This window comes from Sebastes fasciatus, chromosome 11 (assembly GCF_043250625.1).
Source record: "Sebastes fasciatus isolate fSebFas1 chromosome 11, fSebFas1.pri, whole genome shotgun sequence".
Classification (NCBI taxonomy): Eukaryota; Metazoa; Chordata; class Actinopteri; order Perciformes; family Sebastidae; genus Sebastes; species Sebastes fasciatus.
In genome coordinates, this window is record NC_133805.1 from 11695809 (window position 1) to 11720350 (window position 24542).

General features: G+C 41.1%; 1 protein-coding gene and 1 long non-coding RNA gene across 2 annotated transcripts in view; one reads left to right on the plus strand and one right to left on the minus strand.

Moving 5' to 3' along the window:
* Positions 1-666: 666 nt before the first annotated feature.
* Positions 667-22901, minus strand: LOC141776816 (carboxyl-terminal PDZ ligand of neuronal nitric oxide synthase protein-like). Its single transcript, XM_074650628.1, has 10 exons — positions 22319-22901; positions 19774-19845; positions 17407-17499; positions 17252-17310; positions 17052-17160; positions 12796-12925; positions 12250-12377; positions 5202-5354; positions 3640-3808; positions 667-3195 (listed from the first exon to the last, which is right to left on the minus strand). Exons 1-10 carry the CDS (start codon positions 22421-22423, stop codon positions 2690-2692), a joined length of 1524 nt encoding a protein of 507 aa, XP_074506729.1. The 5' UTR covers positions 22424-22901; the 3' UTR covers positions 667-2689.
* The window catches only part of LOC141776819 (uncharacterized), a 31146-nt gene continuing 14466 nt past the window's right edge, over positions 7863-24542 (plus strand). The window contains exon 1 of the long non-coding RNA XR_012595811.1: positions 7863-8062. This is a non-coding gene — a long non-coding RNA (uncharacterized LOC141776819). The remainder of the gene's footprint in view (positions 8063-24542) is intronic.

Consider the following 24542-nt stretch of genomic DNA (forward strand, 5'->3'; position numbering starts at 1 on the left):
CAAAGTATTGGACAAAATGAACATTTTGACCTACAGTAATGATGGTGCTACAGGGAAAGTCAGAGCCTCACCAAAGCTATCACAATTCATCCTGAGGGGAACATGACTGTCAGTACAGTCGTAAAGTCCCAATAGTTGCTGAGAAATTTTACTCAAAACCACAAATGTCACCTCATGCTGGCGCTAGAGGGGAAAAATGGGGATCACCAAAGTCATTAGGATTCGTCATCTGGGAACCATGAATGTCTGTGTTCCAATTCATTCTTCATATGTTTTATATTATACTATATTAGTGAAAATGTTGACCACACACACTTTAATGGGCTACTCTATCAAAAAGTAAGCACAACTACAAGCCAAGTATACCTTTCTGTAGGCCTATAAGCCAAGTATACTTAGACTTTTCTGTATACTTGTGGGTGTAAGTCAAGTATACTTAGATTTTACTGTATACTTATGGGTGTAAGCCAAGTATATTAAGCCTTTTCTGTATACTTGTCGGTGTAAGCCAAGTATACTTAGACTTTTCTGTATACTCGTCAGTATGAGCCAAGTATACTTATGTATACTTTTGTTAAGTATATCTTTGAAAAGTACATAAAAAGGAAATTGAAAGTATACTCTTTTATTTTAAGTTTAAAAGAACTATACTACTAGCACACTTGAATAAACTTCTTATTGGTAAGGGATGACAAACCATCCAACAGTAGTTGAGATATTTCAATCTGGATCGACTGACATTGCCATCCCTAGAGCCACGGTGCTAGTCTGCTAACAAGACCCAACCAAGGGATAAACCTTACACTGCATGTACACTTAAACGATGTGTTTTGAATTCACTTTACCTGAAGAATACAAGAGGGGGCGAGTAGAATGACACTACAGACCATTTTTCATTCTAATCAAGCAAACGAAAGTACAGGCCACGTCCTGGAGGCCGCCCACTATCTGTGTCAGCAGCAGCGGCAGCACTAGTGGAGCTGCAGGGTGTCGTGGCTGGATGTGGGTGGGTAATGGCTGATATTCTTCATATTTTCCAGCTTATATCTGCAGCATTACATCAAGCCGCCGCTGCTGTCTGCGCACACAGTGAGCCTAATGAGAGATGTCCCCGTTTCACCACCACAGCTGGTGTATCTCTAACAATAACAGAGAGAGAGAGCCATCATCCTCACAAAAGACCTTCCGCGTGCCCACGTCTCATTTTCTCAACCGGTTATAAATACTAATGAGAAAAACAGTTTGAAAAGGTCAGACCAGGAGCTGGTGCTGTTCATCATTATGTTAGAGACATATGTCTGGTTATATCACCTGTGAATGTATTTCAGCAATTAGTAACTCACACCAAATGCACTGAACACACCGTGACACCGTTTGAGAAAGGGCATGAAATTCCACATGGAGAAACATCGATATAAGTGCACTTTAATTTTTAGTACACTTCATGTGAACAGACATAACCTTGGAGAGGAATGGCAGGGATCAACGGAGACGTATGGATACAGCAGACAGATTGTGAGAGCGGGGAAGAGGTGATGAGCTTCAGGAAAAAGAGGGAGAGAGGAGGGCCAGGAAAAGATTAATCGATTTTGGAAAGAGCTCAAAGACATGTCCCCCAATACAATGATTCAGAGATCTGGCTCTCAGTCAGCGAGGTGGAGCTGGTGCGACAGCTGGCCAGAACAATATGAAGGTAGTCCAGGAGTCGCGTACGCCTCCATCTTTCTCTGAAATACTTCAGGACTTTCCGAGCAATTCCTCTGAAGGGTGGAGCAACAGTGACCGAGCAGTTTACGGTTGCCGCAGTACGGCATTAACAAATAATACCTAGGGGACAAGGTTGTAGCAGCACCTGCACACAGTGACATGTTTCCATCTGAGACACAGCGTTACCCAATCAGAAAGTGTTCTTCAGTAATATAAAACAGGATGAATAAAATCATGCTATGTGTTTTATGCATATGCAAATTATATACAATGTATTGAAAAGAGAAATCAGACTATGAGAGAAACATGCTCATTTTTAAACCCATGTGTAATTAATTACAGATTACGTGTCATAGCAAGCACAGTAATTTTCACACTCCAAAAAATGTGTTAGCATAACCAGACAGACTTGACAAAGGGGTCTTTTCTTCACAGATCTTCATCAGAAAAACAGCAAAAAATGACCACCACGTCAATGTCGGATGCGTCACAACTCCATAAACACAGAAAAGACCACAGTGTGACAAGCCCAGCAGCGAGTCAGGGGACCAAACGGATGTAAGGTACGACAATCATCATCATCATCATGTAACGCACATACTAACAGACAGCAGAGATGTTCAGAGAGACGGAGCCTGAAACACAATCTGACAGTCCAAGGTTTGAATGAAGCTGCACTGTGCCAAACTCCTATCTAGAAGTACACCGTTTTTGTTTTGGAGCTGCAATGGAGTGAACTTAGACATTAGGATCAAATTAATCAGTTCAATTATACTTAATATCCCACCACTCATACATAGTGGTATATTTTCTCAGTGCACAGGAAATCAAAACAGAACAGTGTTGCATGAGAGCTGCAGTTTACTGATGTCACAATACATGATTTCTGTGTAATGAAGTCCTTCAGATTCTGAATTTCAGCTGTTTCCCATCAGTTTGGTGCATAAGTGCAATGTTGCCTTGTGCAGCTTTAAGAGCACCACTACACAGCCATCTCATCCCCCAAGCTGTCCGAAAGACTCTCTGCGTTCAGCACGTTTAAGAGTCGAGCGGCACCGTCAGCCCCCACCACTCCCTCTCCGTGACCCCAGCTGTCCCGGTCGTCGCTCTCATCCGTATTCGATTCGTACTCGGACCCGATCCCCGACTCCCTGAACCGGAGCAGCTCAAGGGCTCCCAGGACCTGCTCCCCCAGCAGCGAGCTTTCATCGCTGGGAGTCTCCCCCGTGTCGTGGCCCTGCTCCTGGCTGTCCGCCGGCCCGCGGGACGAGAAGCGGAAACACTCGAGGCGAACCCCGCTGCCGCTGAGCCCCAGGGGGCTGACGTCGGCGCCCACGGTGCCTGGAGAGCAGGGCCCGGGGAGGGCGGAGACCCAGGGATTGTCGCTAATCTGGACCTGGGATTGAGCTGCAAAATGGCCTGTAGATGAAGAAAAGCTGGGGGGCTTGGCGCGGAAAGTAATCTCCAGAAGACTGTCCTGGGAGCCCACTGAGGACACAGAGAAAAAATATCAAAAGATGTGTAAGCACAGGGAGAATTGTTAGTTATCACATGTATACAGAGATACAAGACATGAGAGGAGAGGTTTGAGCAAAACCGAAGAGATTATATGGAGAGGTCTCTGCTGACAGGATTGGATAATTCATGACTACACGGTAGCATATTGCCACTGGCTAAATGCAGGGAGGGTAGAGCAGGGAGCACTACTGAATCCTCTGAGCGGGCTGCCACGGGATAATTAATTGTGTGCCAGAAGTGGATGAGAAAAGGAGCCTTAACGACAGGAAGGGGAAAAGAGAGGAAGGGAGAAGAGGATGATTTTATGACAGAAATTAGTTGAGGATAAAACACAGAAATAGAGGAGAGGCAACCAGACAAACAAAATAAAATATATACTGTGAATGAAAAATACAGCGGGGGATTTCCACTCACTGGATGTTAAGTGGCCAGCAGCTTTGAGCTCCAACTCCTGGATCTGTTTAACCAGCAGGGAAATGTGCTGCAGCAGGTCGGTGTTCTGCTGCAGCAGCCTCTGCACTCTGGACTGGGTCTCAGTCCGCGCACACACCTCCACTGACAGCTGCTCCTGGAGTACATGGACCTGGAGACCAACACACACACATCATTAAGAGGCAACCTACTAATTCAATTCCACAGTGGTTCCTAAATTTGGAGTTTGCTCGGGCAAAAGTTTCACTCTTTAGACAGCGCTGACTTTAAAGAGAGTCTTTCGTTTCTGAAGAGGCCGATCCAACACATCAGCACTTATGGATCAACTTCTGTCGATGAGATTGGTCAATGAAAGCTGTAAACTCTAAAACTTGCTTCACATCTTCAAAGGCCTTGAAAACCACGGCTCGGGCATATTTAATGTGATGCTGAAACTTTTCAGAAGTCTATGTAGTGTTTTTAGAATGGAAGAGGTGAGAATTTAATAAGCCAAAATGCCTCGCCACATCCCATTTAACACAGCACTGATTGAAAATGGAAACAGCGCATCACTCTATTATGTGCTCGGTACGTTTTGTGTCAAGCATCACAAAGTTTTCCAGTAATCTTAATTAAAGGATTTTGATGTGCATCTTAATACCGCCGAAGTTATAATTGTTCCTTTGGTTATCAGGCGCTCATCAAACAAACGTGCTCTAAAATTCTGTCAATTTAAAATTGAGTCTGGCTCTACGGATGGCAATGTAGGTCTGACGGTCGTGGGTTGGTCCACCACTTTGGTCCAGACTGAAATATCTCAGCATCTACTGGATGGATTGCCATGAAATTATGTACAGAGATGTATGATTCCCAGAGGATAAATACCTCTGACTTTGGCGATCCCCTGACTTTTCCTCTACCATCAACAGCAGGTTAACTCTGGTAGTTTTTGGTGAAATGTTTCAACAACTGTCGGATGGATTGCCATGAAATTTCATACAAAAATAAGAACTTTGGTGATCCCTGACTTTTCATGTAGCGCCATCATGAAGTCAAAATTTCACTTTGTTCAATAATGAACGTGCCTGACTTTTTGCTGCTGACGGCAGCAATTAATGATGGCTCAACTTTTTCATTATGGCAACCACAGAAACGATACAGGAGTTGATTTTATTGGTTTCTAACATGCCTGAATTTTACTCCTCTTCACCAGCAGGGAACAGGCAGATCAATGAGGAGAAACAGTCTGTGACCATCAGCTTCAAAGTTTGATTATCCAGTCTAGTCTAGGACAATAAACAACGTTGGCAGGTGGCAGCCGCTCGCTGCCTGAAAGCACCTTTAGTCTTGTTGATGTATATTAGGTGTACATTATGATCTATGCAGATATATTTGTGGTCTATTTAGGACGTGTGACTTGTGTTGTAGTCTTTTAATTTTGATACAAGGCTTTGAACTTCAATAACACTGTATGCCATCAGGAGTTTCATCAAGAACAACAACAAAATAGAAGAATATGTGTCCTAGATGTGGTTCCAACAGGAAACAATAATCATAATCAGTACCTGCTCTGAAGCTGCCAGTGCCTGTTGTTCCTGCTGCTGCAGTTGCTTCTGGAGGAGCTGGACCTGGTGCTCTGGAGCCTCTTCTGCTGACTGACCCGACACAGAGGCTCCGATGATAGGGGAGCTCAGCAGCAGAGATGGGTCGCCAGATTCCTACAACAGAGATGACAGTAAATTGCTCTACTACTTATATAACTGTGATATTTTCATTCTTTGAAATATGTGTGTTTTGCTGGAGGGATCATAACCAACATGAACAACACATAGAAACATAAGCACCACCCACAGGTATTCAACTCATACAACAATATATCACAGCAAGAGTACATAATATGGCTGTGGAAGGGCTGTACAGTAGATGGGGGGAAAAAAGGAAATTTAAGTATAGGGTAGGTTAGCCAACAATCCTAAATAATGGAGTAACAGTGGAAAGTCAAACATCACATGAAAGTGTGTGTGTAGTAACACATCTAAAGAAGTGGTTTGAAAGAGGACAGTCTCGCTCTGCCAGTCTGAGCTCCTCGGGGAGGGGGAAGAGTTGGTGAGGATCCGCTGCACCGGCAGCAGCTAGACTGTCTCCTTTCATTATGATGGAAAAATCCACAGATGGACCAAGAAGATATCATCATTACTGCTTGGGGCCTTCCAGGAGGCATTTTGTGATAAAGCTTTAAAACCTGCCTAGTCCCAGCTACTTCAGTTAGTGATTTGATTTTCTAACATTTTCCAAAAATAACTTCCAACAACACTTAAAACACACAACACTTTCTTTGTGCTGTATGTGCTTCAGAGAGAGATGGGGAGAGATCAATGCTATATATCTACCTTGTCAAGTTGTATAAATAAAGAATAAATAAAGAGGGAGTTGTATTTCACACCAAAGGACGATCAATAAAGACACTTCTCTATTGAGGCAGCTGTTGATGGAGGATTTTGTGTTGCTGTCTGCTTCGGTGATGGATTTCTACTTGAATAACAGGTGAGGAAGAAGAGCTTGGTCTTCACATAGGGGTTTAAAAAGTATAGGATTACATTTACTACTTGTACTTTTTTGAGTAGGCTTATTTTAAAATATTGCCAGTAGGCTAGTATTACTTTTAGCATACTAGTAGTAGGATACTTTCTTTCTTAAGTAGGCTATTTCACTTTGCTACATTTGAAGTACAGAGTAAAAACAAAAGTCCCATGAAAGAAATCTTGATAAACATGTGAAAATAGAAGGAGGATAATTTTTTTTTAACATTTTTTGTTTTATTGAAGATAATTAATTTACAAACATTAAAGCATTGTAATCTAAACTCAATACCTTCTAACATACAAGGAACAATTGGATATGAAAGATAACTTAAATTATAAAAAATAACATAATAACAAAAATATAAAAGAGGGTAGAAAATAATTAAAGGAACAAAAAAAAAAGAAATGCATAAATAAATAAATAATAATAAGACTGCCCTCTTCCATAGTAGCTCTAATGCATGGATGGATGGATAAGGGATAAACTGTAATTTACGACGTCACTTCCTGAGAGCCTCCTTGAGTCTCCTTGGAGACGTGTAACCATGGTAACCCGTGAAAACGTCATGTGACGGAAAACGTAGTGTCTAGCGTTGCGTAGTGGAATTTAGCATGCAATTCGCGTATTATTGGTTTCATACTAAGGTTTCGGACACACTAAATATCTCATATACTGTTTTAGCTTACTAAATAGCATGTTAGTATGGAATTTCGGACGTAATTACTCTGGAAAAGATATGTTTTATATGTTACCTCCACCGGCTGGGTGTCATGGGGGTGTGGTCGCACCGGGACCGTTGGCCAGTTTGTGAACAGTAGGCTACCAAAATGTAATATAATACATCATTACTATGGGTTACGGTTATGACTATTGTACCTTGGCACAGGTAAAAAGGCTGGTCTTAATTGGTGATGTGATGCTCGCGAACGAGCCGGTTCATTGAGCTGGCTCTTTTATGTGAACGTTAATAGCCGGCTCGCGTCCGAGAGCCGTTTTTCTTTTTTCTTTAATTAATACAAGGCAGAATGATAGGATGATGCACTGACTGTGACTGAATGTTGTGTTAAAGACGTCCGTGCGACCAATCAGGTGATGACAGACAAGCATCATACCATCAAGCAGGGCGGGGCGGAGGTGCGTGGCGCGCTGACGGTCTACAGGTACAGAGCAGGAGGGAGAGGAGGAGAGAAAGAGAGAGGAGTGCGGTGCGTTGCGCTGAGGTGTGGTGCGCGAATAGCAGACGAGATGAGTGACAGTCGGAAACGAAGCAGCATGTAAGATTATCATATTTTGGAAATTATAAGGTTTAGTATAATTATATTAAATAATTTAAGTGATATATTTGCACATACTAATCATAGGTCAAACAGCTCTAAATTTGGCTGAATTATAAAAGGCAGAAGTGGTAAAATGAAGAGCCGTTTGAGGAGCCGAAAGAGCCGGCTCTTCTTCTTGGTGAGCTGAGCCAAATGATATGGCTCACTAAAAAGAGCCGGAAATCCCATCATTACAATTAATCATCGGCACCAACTGACCAGCCCGCTAAGTGGTCCAAATCAAACACACCCAACAGAACAGGCATGCTGGGTCTGGCTAACATGCTAAGATGCTAAAATGCTTGCAGTGGATTCTCCAGCGAGCAACTTTTACCTTCCTGTGTGAGGACTTATCTGTCTACCCCATTCAGCTCAACGTGTTTGAGGACTTTTGGACGCGCAGTGGGACAGAGAGGACGAGTGGACTGGTTATACTGGGACACTGGACAGAGAAGACGAGCTGTTATATTATGGATTGAGAATGAACGAGCAGAGAAGTTAAACCTGAGGACTTCAAGTTCAGACAGGTGAGTACAACCAACTCCCATATTTATATGGTTGTAACTTAGGAGAAAGTCAACGTTGCTATGGTAACGTAGCGTTCTGTGTGCTCTATGCAGTGTGTACAATCTGTGCAATCTCTCCATTGCTTTCACATGTGTGTGTGTGTGTGGTTTTATCTGTAGCCTAGGTTGGTCTGATGCTCTATTCTGCTGTTGATTCAAATAGGAAGTGTCAGGCTATTTAATTTATGTTAGTGGCTAATGAATACTGCTTTTTGCACCTGGGTTTCTACTAGAACATGTTTACATACTTTAATGTTTTAAAAAAAAACTTTATTTTCCCTCTGTCTGAAACGCTCCATTTTATTACATTTCAATGGAATTGCAACGGAATGGCAACAGAATTGCGTTGATAGGCAACAGCTTGGGTCCATGTTTACTTCCTGTCAGCTGATGTCATTCACATACACTGCATCACGAAATAAACTGTGACACATTTAGAATGTTTACGTGTAAAACTTTGAAATGCTCTAAATATTGTAGATTTGTGACATCACAAATGGACAGAAATCCTGACAGCTTGTTTCAAACGCACAGTTTCTGAATACGGGCTGTGTGTATTTCTCTGTGGATTGAGCGTTTCGATACTTTCAAAGTATTGATATAGGACTTAAGCCTGCTTTATAATATAAAAGCCATGAAAATGTCACTTATTACAATATGGGACCTTTAATTGTTCAAAAGAGTTTTGTCTCTTTTCCGGTTAAGACTCTGAGGAAGGTGGTTGTATGATTGATAATCAGTTGTGTGCACAGGCTGCAAGTGTCTAATATAGACTATAGAAACAGAATATATATTGTTGGTTTCGAGGTAAAGATTATGGTGTGATGTGGTTGAAATGTCAATTAATATGTACATCATATTACATAGCTACAGTAGCCTATATTCTTACCCCCCATTACCTTTTAAAATGTAATGCACTAATGTTAACTCAGAGTACATTTTAACTCACCTACTTTTTTTATTTTTATCTGAGCACATTTTCACACAAGTAATTTTAATTTTACTCGAGTAAAATGTCCTCTTAAAGGCCCAGATACACCAAGCCGACATCAAAGTACTAGTGGCGATGAAGGCCGACTGTTGTGCCGCCATTGACTTGGCCAAAAAGTTGCACTTGAACACACTGCAAAGACTACAACCGAAGGCCAACTACCACGCATGTTCTGCGCTTGCGCGAGGAAATTACTCTCCACACCAGCAGGCGTGTATCCGTCATTCAAAAAGGGAATGATTCGCTTAAGCTGAACATCCAATCAGTGTGATTTCTCTCACTGACGAGCTCCACCGCCGATTCAACATGCTGAATCACCCGAAAAAACTCTGACACGGACAGACTAGAGCAGACGGTGCGGGACACACTAAAAAAACTAGGCTGACAGACGCTCACCAACGACCCCAAACTGTACAACGGACGACCATCGGCTTGGTGTGTCAGGGCCTTTTAAGGAACGTTACTTTAACTTGATTATTCTGGCAGCCTTCTCTTTCCATCCCTGCTGACACAAAGCATGACATTTACTTTTGTTTCTGACCTATAAATCATTTCCTTGCACAAGCTGCAAGTATCAGTCAGGAATGCCAACAGCCACAGTAGGGCTACATGGGGGCAGTGGAGACGAGCTGTAAACAAAACTAACATATTATCACACTTTTTAAGTTGATATGCCTAACGTGTTAACTAACCATTGCCTTATTTCATGTTTGAGGCAATCTGTTGTAATATAAATCCAAAATTATAATATTTACTTACTATTTATTTACTCCTTTTCACTCTGTTTTGGTCTCTCCAACTTCTCAGGATAAAAATAACTGTCTCTTTAGCTGCTAAATGCTCCACTATGTTCACCAGCTACTCGCTAACAATGTCTGTCTGCTGTTTGGTGCTGATTGCGTTTTTTTGTTGTTGCTGGAAAACAACATCCTGCCAAAAACTATGCTATAAGAGTGGTGAGAGTGAACCAAAACAATAAAATTTGGGCCCATAAAACCAAAACAATGAGCTTCGTGGCACCAAGAGGAACCGCAGAGGGTCGGTATGGCTTTGTCATTACTAGCGACTCCTTTCACATGTCGTCGTCACATGTTGATATTGACTATAGCAGCTTTAAGTTGAGAGTTACATTTCATTTAAAGAGGTGGACACTTTGATTGAGGAGCCACAACACAAGCATGACAAATCAGTCACACTGAACATTTTACTCTAAACATCTCTGGTCTAAAATACAGAGTAGCATCTTTTAATCTAATTGTGAAGTTAGCGTTTTAATGGGGATTGAATCTATAAATAGATCTACAGATTGACTGGTTGGGCTGCTGTCCATACAGGAATTATGACTCACACAATTATGTTAGAGTGCTGCTGTGAGAGGAGCGGCCCTGAAGGACACGACTTATAGGCTATGTGTTATATCTGAGATGAGAGATCAATACGGTGGACTTTCTTGTCAGTAATGCTCGACCGTGAAGGACACTTGACCTTCAGATTACACACAGGAGAGGGAGAAATTGCTTGTGAGATCTGGACATATGAAATACTGCTGTTTGATTGTGGCAGAATTGTATGAAATAATGAAATAATAAAACTCATTTTCTTCTCAGGTAACAATTTAATTAGAGGTAATATCCATTCAATTCAATTAACTCCTCGGCAGCACAACACTGTGAAGCTCACAGTGCCACAGAGACTTGGGTTGGAAAATGAGCTGACAAATATCAGAGAGCAGATAGCCGCTTACTTGACATCTCAGGATTAGCGGAGCGACGCTGGAAAGCCTTGCTATGTTTTAATTAATAAACCATCTCTCATCAATATTGAAGAGCTTCATGGAGCGTTTCTCCACAAACAAGCCTTAAAGACGCCGTTGCTCGCTGTACATCCCTTCGTGACATTTTCTGATCTTCATACGGCTCCTTTTGAGGCCAGATTTCATCATGACTTTTTAGATCAGATATATGCTCTGCCAAAATACACCCTGATTCTCCTCAGATGTTTCTTCTGAAGGAATGAATGTATGTAAAAGAGACAGATTTAATAGCTTGTTTGTGTCATATCTGGGTGCAAGGGGGGACTTAAATAAAACAGTTCAGTAGCATGACTTATGGGCATTAGAGCTGAAACGATTAGTCGATTAATTAATTTGTCGATCCACAGAAATGTTATTGATTAATTGTTTAAAAGGAGACTCCAGTGATTTTACACATATATATATATATATATATATATATATATATATATATATATATATATATATATTTACAAAATAAGGTGCTAACAAAGGAAACTGTATATACGGAATACATATATGGAAATAAAATTGATTATATTATGTTCACCAGAAATATAAAACATTGCATGTACCTTATAAATTAAAAAGAAAATACCACTAATTTGTGAGGGATATGTCTTTATTCTGTCATTTTTGGGTTGCTGGAAAAAAATGTAATAAATAATTCCTGACAATGACTGATATATTTGACTTTAGGACATCTCTGACTACATACATGCTGAAAATCAAACATTTTAATGTATTCATTTAGATAATTTTCAAATTAAAAGTCCCTAGAAGTGTATGATTCAACTTTTAATCAAAAGCAATAAATAATATTATCACTCGGCTTTGTTGAATACTCGATTCTGATTGGTCAATCATGGCGTTCTACGGTCTGTTTTTTCTTTTCGGTCTTTTCAGTCTGTTATGCCGTTGCGGCATCGCCTTGTCGGGGTTTATTTCACAATAATGACTGGCTCGCTGTACATTATCCCTTACATATCAAATCGGGCTGTGATAGCATCAAATTGGGAGATAGGTGTATCTTCCCAGCCCTAAAGTAAATAGAAGATTTTTGTCCTTTGGTCCGTTGGTCACACAAAACAAGTGATTTAAAAAGGTTAAGATTTCTTTCCACAATTTTTAGACTGAACGATTAAATGATTCATTGACATAATAAATGGCAGATAATTAGTAATGAAAATGTGTTAGTTGCAGCCCTGCATTTTAGCAGCTGTGGAGCCATAAAGCATCAATAAATCACACACTGCAGGGCTGTTTTCATCTCTGCAAGGTTTACGAAACCTCCTGAGTGAGAAAATAGCAGTTCTTTTTGTATGAGCGACACTGAAATGATTTGAAGGACTTCTGTACTCTTACCTTCTCATTGTTATCGGGGGCCTCGTCCTTTTTACTCTTCTCCAGGTCTGACGAGGAGACGCACTCAATGCTCTCCTCTGTAGTGGCTTCAAGGTCGGTCTCCTCTGACAATGCAAACCTCTTCTTTGCTGCAGAGAGACCAGATGCACATAAAGGGGGGACTCTTGCATGCAGCTTTTACTCTGAGCTTTATAGTTTGCAACATATCTAGAGGCAGTGACAGCAGTGACGGCAGCAGCAGCAGCCCACACACAAGCAAGGCCTTTGATCAATGGTTCGCCCGACTCACCAAAACACATCTGCAGCCGGGCAAGCTGCTGAAAAAAATACACCTATCGACAGTGGTGTATAATGACAGATTTTCTAAGAGTGTTGTGCCACTCTGTGTTTCTGCAGGCGCTCAGGGCTTTTGTTTGTGAGAGAGAGAGAAAGCAAGTTTGTGAGTGTTGCTGTGTGAGGAGAAGAAAAGAGATTGTGTGTGAGACAGAATGAGAGCGGGAAGGAAGGAGAGAGACGGCGATTTGTGGATGGAATTTTGTGAGTCACCTGGCACTGCCTCCGATTCCTCCGCCTTCCCCTCCTCGTCCTCCTGGTCATCGCTTTTCTGCTGCAGGGTCAGCTGGTGACACACATCGAACGCCTGACCCACCGTCCGCACGATCCTCATGGCCTGAGACTGCAAGGGAGGACACAGAGGAAAAAGTGTGTGTGTGTGTGTGTTGGGCTGTTTAGATCATGGGTGGGGGAAGCAGCAGCAGGAGCACAGTAAAGGAGGATGTAAAAATGAAGGGCCACAGTAGGGGAGAAAATGAGGTGCCAGAAGAGTTGCGCGTGGAAGTGGATAGATGAACATGTGTGTGTGTGTGTGTGTGTGTGTTTGTGTTTGTGCACAGCGTACAGTGACAGAAGATGAAAAATAGCAGCAGGAAGAAAATGGGGAATGTGGGGGCAGAACGGGAGTTGAAAAATGAAGACGGAGGGAAACAGGAGGAGAGATCAAATTAAAGTCAGGAGATATTACGAGCACAGAGACCTGCTTGTCCTTGTCTATCTGCTCTGCATACATTCTGCTGTCGTAGTGATGGATCGGTCTATTTCAGGGGCGACTAACTTTGAATGCAGAGGGAGTGAAGATAAAGTTTGTTGTTATTGCAGGTGGCTCAATAGGTGTGTCAGCATCATCAGGTCATCGATAGGTGACTTGAAATAACTAAAAAATTAGCACACTATTCCTTTCAAATTACACAAAAGCCACATTTTCCCACCAAACTGTATTGCTCACTTAAACTGTATCTTTGTCTGTCTAGGTATGGCTTTCTTATAAGTTATTGTGTTTTGATGATTGATTAATTGTGTCATTTTTCAAGCTTACTGTATACCAAACATACAGCTTCTCAATTGTGAATATTTGCTGCTTTTCTTTGTAGTAAACTGAATGTCTCTGGGCTGTTGGACAGAACAAGTGATTTGAAGACGTCACCACTAATTTGTTAGTTACAGCCATAGACTGTATATAAAAAGTGGACGTAGTCACCATGATGTTTGTGCACTGCGGTTTTGAAGCTTCGACTTTGGCATTTTGGCCGTCGTGATATTGTTTTTTGCAACCAGAAGTGACACGAGAGGGTGGAGCTAAGTACAACCGAACGCTGAATAAGACAGTTGTCAGCAACCAAAATGTTACAATTAACTTTTATGAACTGAAAACACATTGCGAAAGGGTTAAAGCTATAAGACAAAAGCACGGACAACTACCAGACTGAAAAACGCCGTGGTAGCGACCTGTCAATCACAAGGTAGCCACGCCTTAAAGCATACCCTTCTTTATGGTCTATTTGACTCTAAATGGGACCATAATTTACTAAATGAACATCATGCTGTATTGAAGAAGACTTGAAACTAGCAATTGAGACCATAAACTCATGTTTACAATGTTTACTCAGGTAATAAATCAAGAGAGAAGTGGGGTAATTTTCTCATACACTTCTAAACAATCAGACTTCTTTTTGCAACCAAAGGAGTCGCCCCTAACGTGTTTAAAAGTTTCTATTTTCTATCGAGGCTTTTAAAAGTTCTGCACAAATCAGATCATCAATATTGTTATTACATCGAATTCTTCTTATTTTTTGTTGTACTGGCTTAAATGAGGTTATCAGTGTGCTGAACACACAGGCGAGAAAACTGAATGTGTCCTTTGAGACAGCAGCACTTCTAAAGCCCTAATATGCAGTCCAACGGCAGCATCCTAAACCCACTGGAATCAATCTTTATCCACCACGTCCTTCCTCAATCTCACTAAAGGTGAGTTTTTGTGTTTTCTATATTGAATAGTGCCAGAAGCGAGAGGTTGAAATAAATGTATTGTCATCTGCCTCTGGAGGATGATCCTGCCTCGAGGCATTCAGTCAATACCTCAAGGTAACTCAAGCCTGAAAGCAGTTCAATCAAGTGAAATAGCAAAACAAGAATAAAGTCATGAAATTGATTATTTTTGCTCCATTGATACATTTAATTTTGTTTTAAAATTGTCAGGTCAAACTACCAGCCCTCCCAAGGCCAAACACAATAGGCTCTGCTGGTGCACTGAGCAGACATCTAAGCCCTGTTGGGCCGCAACGAGCCGTGATGAGAGTAAATCAAATCTCCTCTTATCTGCTCGTCCATCTCCTCCTACTCAGCACACATGCTTGGTCTGCAACACCCAGATAAGGCTCTGCGGCCCCGGGGAGGTAGTCAGGCACCACTCGCCGTGTCTGGGTGGGTGTTGGTTCGGCAGTGGTGAAAATGTCTTTGAGCGCTGAGTGAAAAAAGCCCCTCTTCTTTTCTCTTCCCACCAGCATGATTAGTATTCAGCTTCACTAAGTCACTGTCAGTCTGGTATCCATGGTGAAGGGATGGGAGTCAACCTCATGCTCCGTCTTTGTCATGGAGGAAGTAAAAAATGTCTCTGCTTCATATGCAGATATGTGGAGATTCATAAGCATTTAAGCACACGAGGGGTCTGACTCTCAGATTAATTGGCCATATGTGAGGTCCATCAGGACAATACATCACCCAGACAACGGGCGTGATATCATCATTAAAGGCTATGTGAAGAGCATGGAGCTGTAAACAAAATGCAATGATTGACTTGCTGTGATTACTGGAAGGATAATGCTGGAGATATTCTGCACTTTTGTTAATGTCTACAAAATCCATGACAATACCGAAACCAACTCTTATTGGTTTGTAACTTCCCCAAGCACATTCATTCCCACTGAAGACTATAGGGCTGCACAATTAATCTAAATTTTATCGCAACATGGCTCTCTGCAATTTTCAAATCACAGGATGAGGAGGAAATCGCAATATGTACTGCTGAGTTGTCCTGGCCTACACATCATATTTTACAAACTTAAGAAAACATCTCCCCGCAAAAATCACACCATAATCCATTCAATGTGTTTTTCAATGAAAATGAGAATAAGGATGTAAAAATGATTATACCCTCTAATATCGCAGATCATATCGCAATTGCATTATCAGTCAAAATAATCGCAATTAGATATTTTTTCAAAATCGTGCAGCCCTATTGAAGACGTACATTTTTATAGGTATAGTTTGACATTTTGGGAAACATGCTTGTGATTTCTTGCCGAAAGTTAGATGACAAGATCGTGTCTCTACTGTAAATATAAAGCAACTGTCAGCAGCTGGTTAGCTTAGCTTAGCACTATGGAAACAGTGGGAAACGGCTAGCCTGTCCAAAAGGTCCTCCTACAAGCACGTCTAAGGGGCCGTTCACATGTTGCGTCTAAAAACGCCTGGAAAACGCCAGCCATGCCGCTTTTATCCTTTTTATCCAAAGTGCAGGGAGGTGACGATGAAGTTGCGGTAATTTAGCAGTAAGCCTCACTGACTAAACTAAATAAAGTCAAAACAAAGATAAATGTATTTCCAGCATCAAAAATCCCTCACAGTAATTTAACTGCTTGATTTGTTTGTCAGTCTGTCTGACCTTTCAACCGGATTTTGTGACGTCCTCGGACGTAAATGGAGAACCTAGTAAAATATCCGTGTGACAGATCGTGAAGCTCTGGGTAGCCCTACACTTAATTGATTAACTTCTCCTCTACATATTTACCGTAGACTGATATTTACGGAAGAAAGAAAAGATATATCTCCCGGCTGTGATTGGTTGTTCCTTGTCAGATGACATGTGGTGCGTGCTGCAGCATTCCAAAATTTGAACTATTTTTATCTCGGGGTGCAGCCGTTGTGACCTGAAAAATAGGCGCATGGGAGCGCTTGTGCACCACGACGGCATCGTTCTCGTTTTAAAGCGCACCTTCCGCGCGTCTACATTGAAAATAATGAATTTGAAGGCGCAAAAAACGGCCCCTAAAAGCTCGCTAATTATAATTTTGATATAATTTCCTAAAACTGCTGGGCACTGTAGTTTTAAGAAGACATTACTCAAACAATAAAGGACTATAGTGGTGGATTTGGTGCTTTAGTGAGTCGTGAGTCTTGGTGCTGCTGGGATTGATTCACAATAGACTACAGCACCCATATTTATCATAATGACAGAACATGTCACCCAGTGCATCACTGTGGCTCATTGATGTGTGTTTAAAAGATTTTGGACAACAATGGAGCTGTATGGCACAGAGGAGCAAGATATATCAGGCTTTAGCTACACAGGCACATGCTTATTAGTAGCATCATTTCATTGTTGGTTTTGGTCTTTTCATTTGTTGACAATAAGAGAACTATAGAATATCATCAGACTTATCGTTTAAGCATTACGCAATTAAACCTACTTTCCTCTTCGACTTGAACACGTTGCAGCGGAAGACGTTGCTCTGTCCATCTCTCGCTATGTAACTGAAGATCTTCAGGTCTTGGGCGTCATGTGAGACGTAGAAGATCCTGTTAAAAGGAAGACAATACACGATATTTCATCCGAGTTGGTTACAAGCTGCCTGGTTATTTGGTTTTGTTGTTGTTGTTTTGGATTTACCTGTAGATGGGATCCTGTGTCACCATGATGGTATTGTCATCCCATGACCACCCTTTTCTCTGTTTCAACACAAAAAAACACACATGGGTTGACGGTGACAAATTGAAAAGATAAAAAGATATGATTCAATTAAAGTCACATTTTACAGGACTGACCTTCCTCTTTTTGCGCAAAAGCACTTTGACAAAATCGGTGGATACGACAATGTTGACCTTCTTTTTCTTTATATTCTTCAGTTTGAATTCATACTGTGAAGGAAAAAAATTATATTTAAATGAACGTTAAAGGTTGGCAAAAAAAAATCCAAATCCAAATTGATGATTATGCTATGAGGTGTGACTAGCATTAAATATCACTGGAGCCCGCTGAGAAGGAGCTCTTTACACAAGATAAATGACATATTGGAACAGAGGGAATGGATCAAACAGACAGGAGGATATTTTTGACAATCTTCCTCTTAGGGGTAAATGTGAGATTGAGTAAACACTGTCAGTTTCTGTTTCTCGGAGCTGTTTAAGCTTTCAAAGGCAGACTTCCCAGAGGGAGGCAGACATGTGTGGGACACTTTCATCCCTCTCCGTGATTAATGCCGGAGCCCGTACCCTCTGCCTCCACTGCAGACTCCGACTCCAAATATCAGGGCCCCGAGATCTAAGAACAACCAGGATTTATGTGAAATAACGTGCCTCGCTTTGAAAAAACAACATCCAACATCAGATGATTAATTGATCAGACGGAGTTCTGTGAAATCGTCTTATGCGAACGAACCCGCTCTGCGTAACAGACTCGGATATTCTCAGTCATCTTTTCTTTGGTTTGTGCAAAAATAACAACCTGACAGCGTCTTTTTTTAATTTCAGAACTGTCTTCTCACTCTGTATATTGACATTTCAGAATAAACGAAATCTCACAGGAAGTAAAGTAAAGGGCTCGTTGTTACTGACATGGCAAGTTGTATTTGGTGGTTTTAGCCCTGATGAATCTGGAGCAGTAAGCCTGCGTGACCTGTGTCACATCCAGCAGAAAAGCACCTCATTAGAAGATTCAGTGGGCCCTTATTCCTCGTCATACGCTCTTATCTAGTTCATCCATGTCATTGTTGTGTGGGAGGCTTCCTCCGTTGATGCTCAGGTGAAGGGCACAACTCTCACAATATGTATGTGTTATCCAGGCTAATGCAACCACATGTAAACTGGGACAAGAAGAGGACCATCCATCTCCACACACACACACACACACACACACACACACACACACACCGCTATCAGAGGGCGATGAAGTGGAACACAGGTTCATGCTACATTTTCATGCACATTAGCCGCCGCCCCCGAGCACTACTACTATAACCCTCTACAGGTTGTGTCAACTCACCTCTCTCCTTATCTCTAATAAGCCACTGTGAGTGCTTTAAGGACAAGTCAGCTCTTGAATATTCAGCGTCCGTCTCCTCAGAAGCCGAGGCTTTTAATTACCGCGCCATCACAGCACTCACAGAGCCCACCGACTCTTTTACACACTTGCTTTCATGCTATCGACTGTAATCTCGCCCACGTTTTAATATCACACTGTTTATTCGCATTTATTCCTCTCTTAATGCATTTTCTTTTCTTCTATTTCTTTTTTTTTCTTTTTTTTTTTAAAATCTCCTTTTATTATTTTTGCTTCGACGCCCTGCAGAAAAGCAATTTCAAAACTCTGCTTTTAGATAAGAGCTATAAAAGACATTTAATTAAAATTTGTTTCAAGACACATTTAAAAAAAAGGTACATTACATAGATTTGGACATCAAGGTCTTCAACAGCCCTTGGACTACCTTGTGCATTGTGTGTGAAATATATTTTTTCCATTTGAGCTGCTGTATGAAAAGCTTTTTATGATGCGTTATGAGAAAAAATGTAAAAAAATTTAATCTTTGAGATTCCCGAATGATGAAACTCAAACTCAACACTAAATCTTTGCCAGTATCAAATGGTCATTATATTGCGCCGTGCTTGAGGGATCAGGATTAAGTGCTTCCTGGGTGTAACTGGGGATGTGGCCGACCTCCGACTGACTCAACAACTTGGTTGTTAGATTAGATCCAACAGCTGACAAGCAGCTAAATCCTCTCCTCCCTGTGCTCCTCTAACACTGCATTGATGTGTAATGACAAGACATCACAGTGTTCCCAGTGGCCTTGTCTGGTCTAAAGGGGGCCTGTTGGTCTTTCGGATGGTGTCACATATAAACCTGCGCGCCGTACCTCTACTCAGCCATAAAATCCGAGCTGCCTTATGAATCCTGCAGTGATTTAAAGCGCTCCTGACAGCCCACTGAATCTGCCGTGTAGTTATACGCAGACTAGTGATTTGTGTGTAAAGAGGATGTTGAGGGATCCGCTGAGCACAAGGTGAGAGAGAGACTCAATGTGTATGCACCAGCATCGATCGCTGGGTCATTATTAATGCATTCAGACTGCTGTTGTCAAAAGGGTCAAGTTCAGCGGTCGGGTTCAGGGATGTCACATATTTTAAGTCTCTTACTCTGATTCTCCTCATCGCCGCGACTATCTCCATCCGGCTGCCGGGGCGACCCACCTCCAGACTGCCAATGTACTGAAAAAATGTAAGAGAAAGGTTTAAAGATTGGCAGCTCGAGGGAATGAATGCCACTGATTACTTGGAGAGCGCTGGGCCGGCAGATTGTTGATTGCCATTGTAGTTTTGACAGCTTTTTTCAGAAATATGGAAATATTCCTCCTTTTGTGAGGAAATCATTACACGCTAGAGCTGCAAGGATTAGTCAATCAGACGATCCTAGGAACGCACCGATCCCACTTTTTCAGTCCCGATAACGATACCTGGGCTTTTGGTATCGGCCGATACCGAGTACCGATCTGATACCAGTGTTGAATTAATAAACTGTATGCCTCAATGTGTGGAAGTGACTGGGTTCATTCTTTTATGTGCAAGGCAACATCAGGCTGGACTCAAACATTGCTTTGTTAAACATAAAAATACATAGATATAAATTTACTGAATTGTTATTTATTATTAGAATAATAAATTGTGCACCAGCAACTTGGTAAGAAATCTTCAAAATTAACATGAATTACAATACAAGTGTAAACCTTTTTAATGCAGCAACAAATTGGTCAAAACTTAAACAGGAATTCAAATTCCAGTATATAATGTATATAGTATATACATATAGAATTGAATTGAATGGATCGGCCCCTTTGTCACCGATACACAAACCAGCTAATTTGAGTCAGCATCGGCCCGATGTCTGATATCGATATCGATGCATCCCTAGTCGAACCACAGAAAATGAATTGATCAATTTTCAATGGCCCCTCAAAAGTATCAAATATGTGATGGTTCCAGTATCTCAAATTTGAGAATTTGCTGCTTTTCCTTGTCTTGCATTATAGTGAATTGAGTTTTGGACTGTCGGTCGGACAAAACGAGACATTTGATGCCATCATTTTGGGCTTGAGCAAATTGTGATAGGCATTTTTCACAGTATTCTCATGTTTTTATAGACCAAATGATTTCTATTAATTAAATGATTAGGGCTGCAACTAACGATTATTTTCATTATTGATTGATCTGAATTTTCTAGATTAATCGATTAATCGACTGGTCTATAAAATGTCAGAAAACAGTGAAAAATGTACATCCCAGTTTCTCAAAGTCCAAAGTGATGTCTTTAAATATTGTGTTTTGTCAGTACAAAACCCAAAGATATTCAGTTTAATATTATATAAACCAGAGAAGAGCAGGAAATCTCCACATTTGAGAGACTGAAATCAGCATTTTCTGCCATTTTTGCATGAAAAATTACTTCAGAGATGAATCGACTATCAAAACAGTTAGCTATTACTTTTCTGCTGATTAGTCGACTAATCTTTGCAGCTCTAAAAATGATCAATAATGAAAATAATGCACACACACATTACCTATTACTACACAGAAGACAAAACATGTAAAAACTGCCCTATAGGATTCTTCTGCACTTATCAAAGGGTTGTCAAAATGCATATAAGGGAAATAAATGATGTCAGCATTCATCAAGTTAAAGCAACACTTCTCCCTGCATGTATGAGATCTACACATGATTCAATCACAAACATTTCAAAGTCAAAGTGGGCAAAAAAATCTATTAGTAAAGTATTATATAAGGTCAATAAAACACCATCAACATCACATAAACGCCCATGGATGAATATGGTTGTTATTATTCCAGTATAGCAGTGACATGAATAGCCCTCACTGTTAACAATTGCTGTTAATTTACAGCAGGATTTCAACAGTATTAACCTGTTATTGCTAAAAACAGTGCTTTACTGTTAATACAAAAGAAAACCTGTTAAATTACGCTCATAGGCTGTTTTTTAACTGAACTATAATGCATTCTTAAAAAACAGCACTTTACTGCTGACCAACTGTCTAAAGTATCATCAGTAACAGTTTCATGCAGTATTTTTTTTAATTCTGGGACCTGATCTGCACATGTGAGGCTTGTACATTGTACATGATTAGAAAATCAGTGAATTAGCTTTATTGTTCTTCACTCACATGTTGTTATGGTTTGCATTCTGTGCTTGTAGCCAGCTAGAGACACACATTTTGGGAAGTGTATTATAGCCTTTTTCCTAACAAGTTCCTTTAATTGTATTTAGTGTGACTATTCCTATGTCTGTAACCTGCTAAGTCTATTCATCTAGGCAAAAAATAATGTTTATTATAATGTATGTAAAAAATACAACCTAAATAGTGCATTAAAACAAATCAGTAAGATAATGTAAAAGAAAGGTGAAAAACAGCTATATAATGTATCTTTAAACAGTAAATGAACTGTAAAATACTGTGAAATTAATAAAGTTCAAACTGTGTTTTTCATTAACAGTACAAAGCTGTACATTTCAGTGACAGTTTAATAATGTTAATTTTACAGTAACATAAAGGCAACCCTGCTGCCAGGGGAAATTCTTAACAGTGCTCATTTCAATGATTGTCACATCCAGTGTATAATGAAAGTATATCTGTTGCAGACAGACAGACAGACTGGAGGGTCCTTTCTTACCTTTGCCTCGAAGCAGACCCCATGCTTAAACACCTCGTCGTTGTGCATGGGGATCCTCAGATCGTGCGCGTCATCCACTAGATTGTACTTGGTTACCCCTGGCATCGCTTTAACGATAGCTGTGACTCCGGACTCCCGTTTTTAAGACAGCGCTAGAGTACCTGCAGATAATGCGCATCTCCTCCTCCTCCCGTCACTCCGGAGGTCATCCGGGTTCAGGAGGCGCTCCTGCCAATCAATCCGCTAATCAATGAACTGCTGCTGATCGGTGATCGCTGATCGGTGTGTGTGTGTGCACTGACTGACCCTCTCACTCCGGTCTGAGACTCGACGGAGAAGCAGCAGCAGTACACACCACCACCTCCACACACCACCACCAGCCGGGGTCCCGATGACGCACAGATCTCAGCACATGATTGTTTTCTCCTCTGAGCACCGCGGCATCAATAAGCACTAATACACCAGAGTGAGCGATCAATATTCATGAGGCGGTGGCCGCTTATTAGCCCATTAAACTGGGTGTAACATGTAACAGAGGGGGATGGACTCTGCCAGTAAAGACTCTATCAGCAGCAGCAGCAGCAGCTACAGCTGGTGTTTGCTTGTAGGACATCTAGTGGCATCACAGGGAACAAACAATTCCCCAAATCACAGACTCCCAGTGGATTCCTGGAGCCCCCATAGGGGTCCCTGAAGGGCTCCGGGTTCATCCTGCAATATGAGGATTAAAGCTGAAGTATAGGTGAGATTGGAGCAAATATGATCTAAAAAAAAGTTATTTTTATAAAACCGCCGCTCTGCTTCCTTTATGCTTCAGCTGCTGCAGTGACTCACAGGTAAAACTTTAAACTTTCTGTTTGTTAAAAAAGGGATCCGTTATCAAACTGACTAAAATAATGGAAAAAAGACATATCCCAGATGCCAAAAAAATGACTCAACACAGATTAAAGGACGCCAGCTAAACAGTTAACGTGTGAAAAATGCACACACCTATTCCATGATACATACACTAGTGTAACCAGCACTTTAACCCTTAAAGCTGAAGTAGGCGAGATTGGAGCAAATATGATAAAAAAAAGTTATTTTTTATAAAACGGTTGCTATATCGTGACAGTAGTACATGAAACGGGTAACCTGACAAAAATCGTGTGCCTCTGTGTCCTCCGGTGCTCCTAACGGCATCTGCAAGATTTCACAGACCGGAGGAAAACAAGCAGTAAGAGCTGATCTGAGGTCCGCTGTCCAGCCGCCGTCTATGAGAGCCGGCTGTCAATCACTCGCAAACTCCGACCAAACAGTCAAATATGAATCAATATTATGTTACATTAATGCCTATTTCTTTCCTCAAATGTTTTCAGAATCATCTTGTAGTGCACGGTTTAGCTGTAAAATGAGAAAGTTTGTGACGCGGCCGCCATTGTAAAATCTGGTGAAGGAACACCAAGTTCTGGTCACATGACCGGAGCCACAGCCAATAGGAACGCTCTCTCAATGAAATGACCTGTCATTGGTCAAAGTCTCCCGTCACGGGCTAGATTTTTTAAAGACTGTAAATAGAGCCATGAGGAGGTGCAGAAGTCTAGTTTTCTCTCAGAACACTTGAATTACAATATACTGAAAGGTTATTATGGAATTTTTGCCCAATGATGCCATAGATATTCTGCCTACTGCCACTTTAATGTTGACATTAATTTAAGAGAAACTTGGCAGATGTTTCTCAAACTAAATAAATAATGAAAGGACCATCAATGCTTCTGTAATTATCTGGTTAAAACATGCTTTTAACCCGGTGAACCGTCACCATATAAAGACACTCTGAGGTGTTAGATTCTTCTCTAAGTGCTGACAGTTTTGACCTTTATTATTCTTCTGGTTGCCACGTGCAGTTTGCTTCTGTAGATCTATTATTAAGGGCTGAAATGATAAAGACAATGCAGCAGCTTCTTTCAGGTTAAATGATGTGAAAACTGCCCCAAGGTAGCTTTGCAATATAGATAAAGATAAGATCAAATTTGCTGAATGGGCATAGATTTGGGGGAAGGATGAATTTTTGAACCCCTGATTTTTATACCTCTATTTTCACTTGCTCTGCACTTTTAGAGGCAGATGCAGGTTTGGTGTTATTGCTGTCTTTTACTGGATTTGGTGCCTGGCTTTTGTCGCAGGAAAACGCAGCCCTTTCTCTGTTGGATTTCTTCTGTCTGTCTGTGTGCTTTTAAAGGCA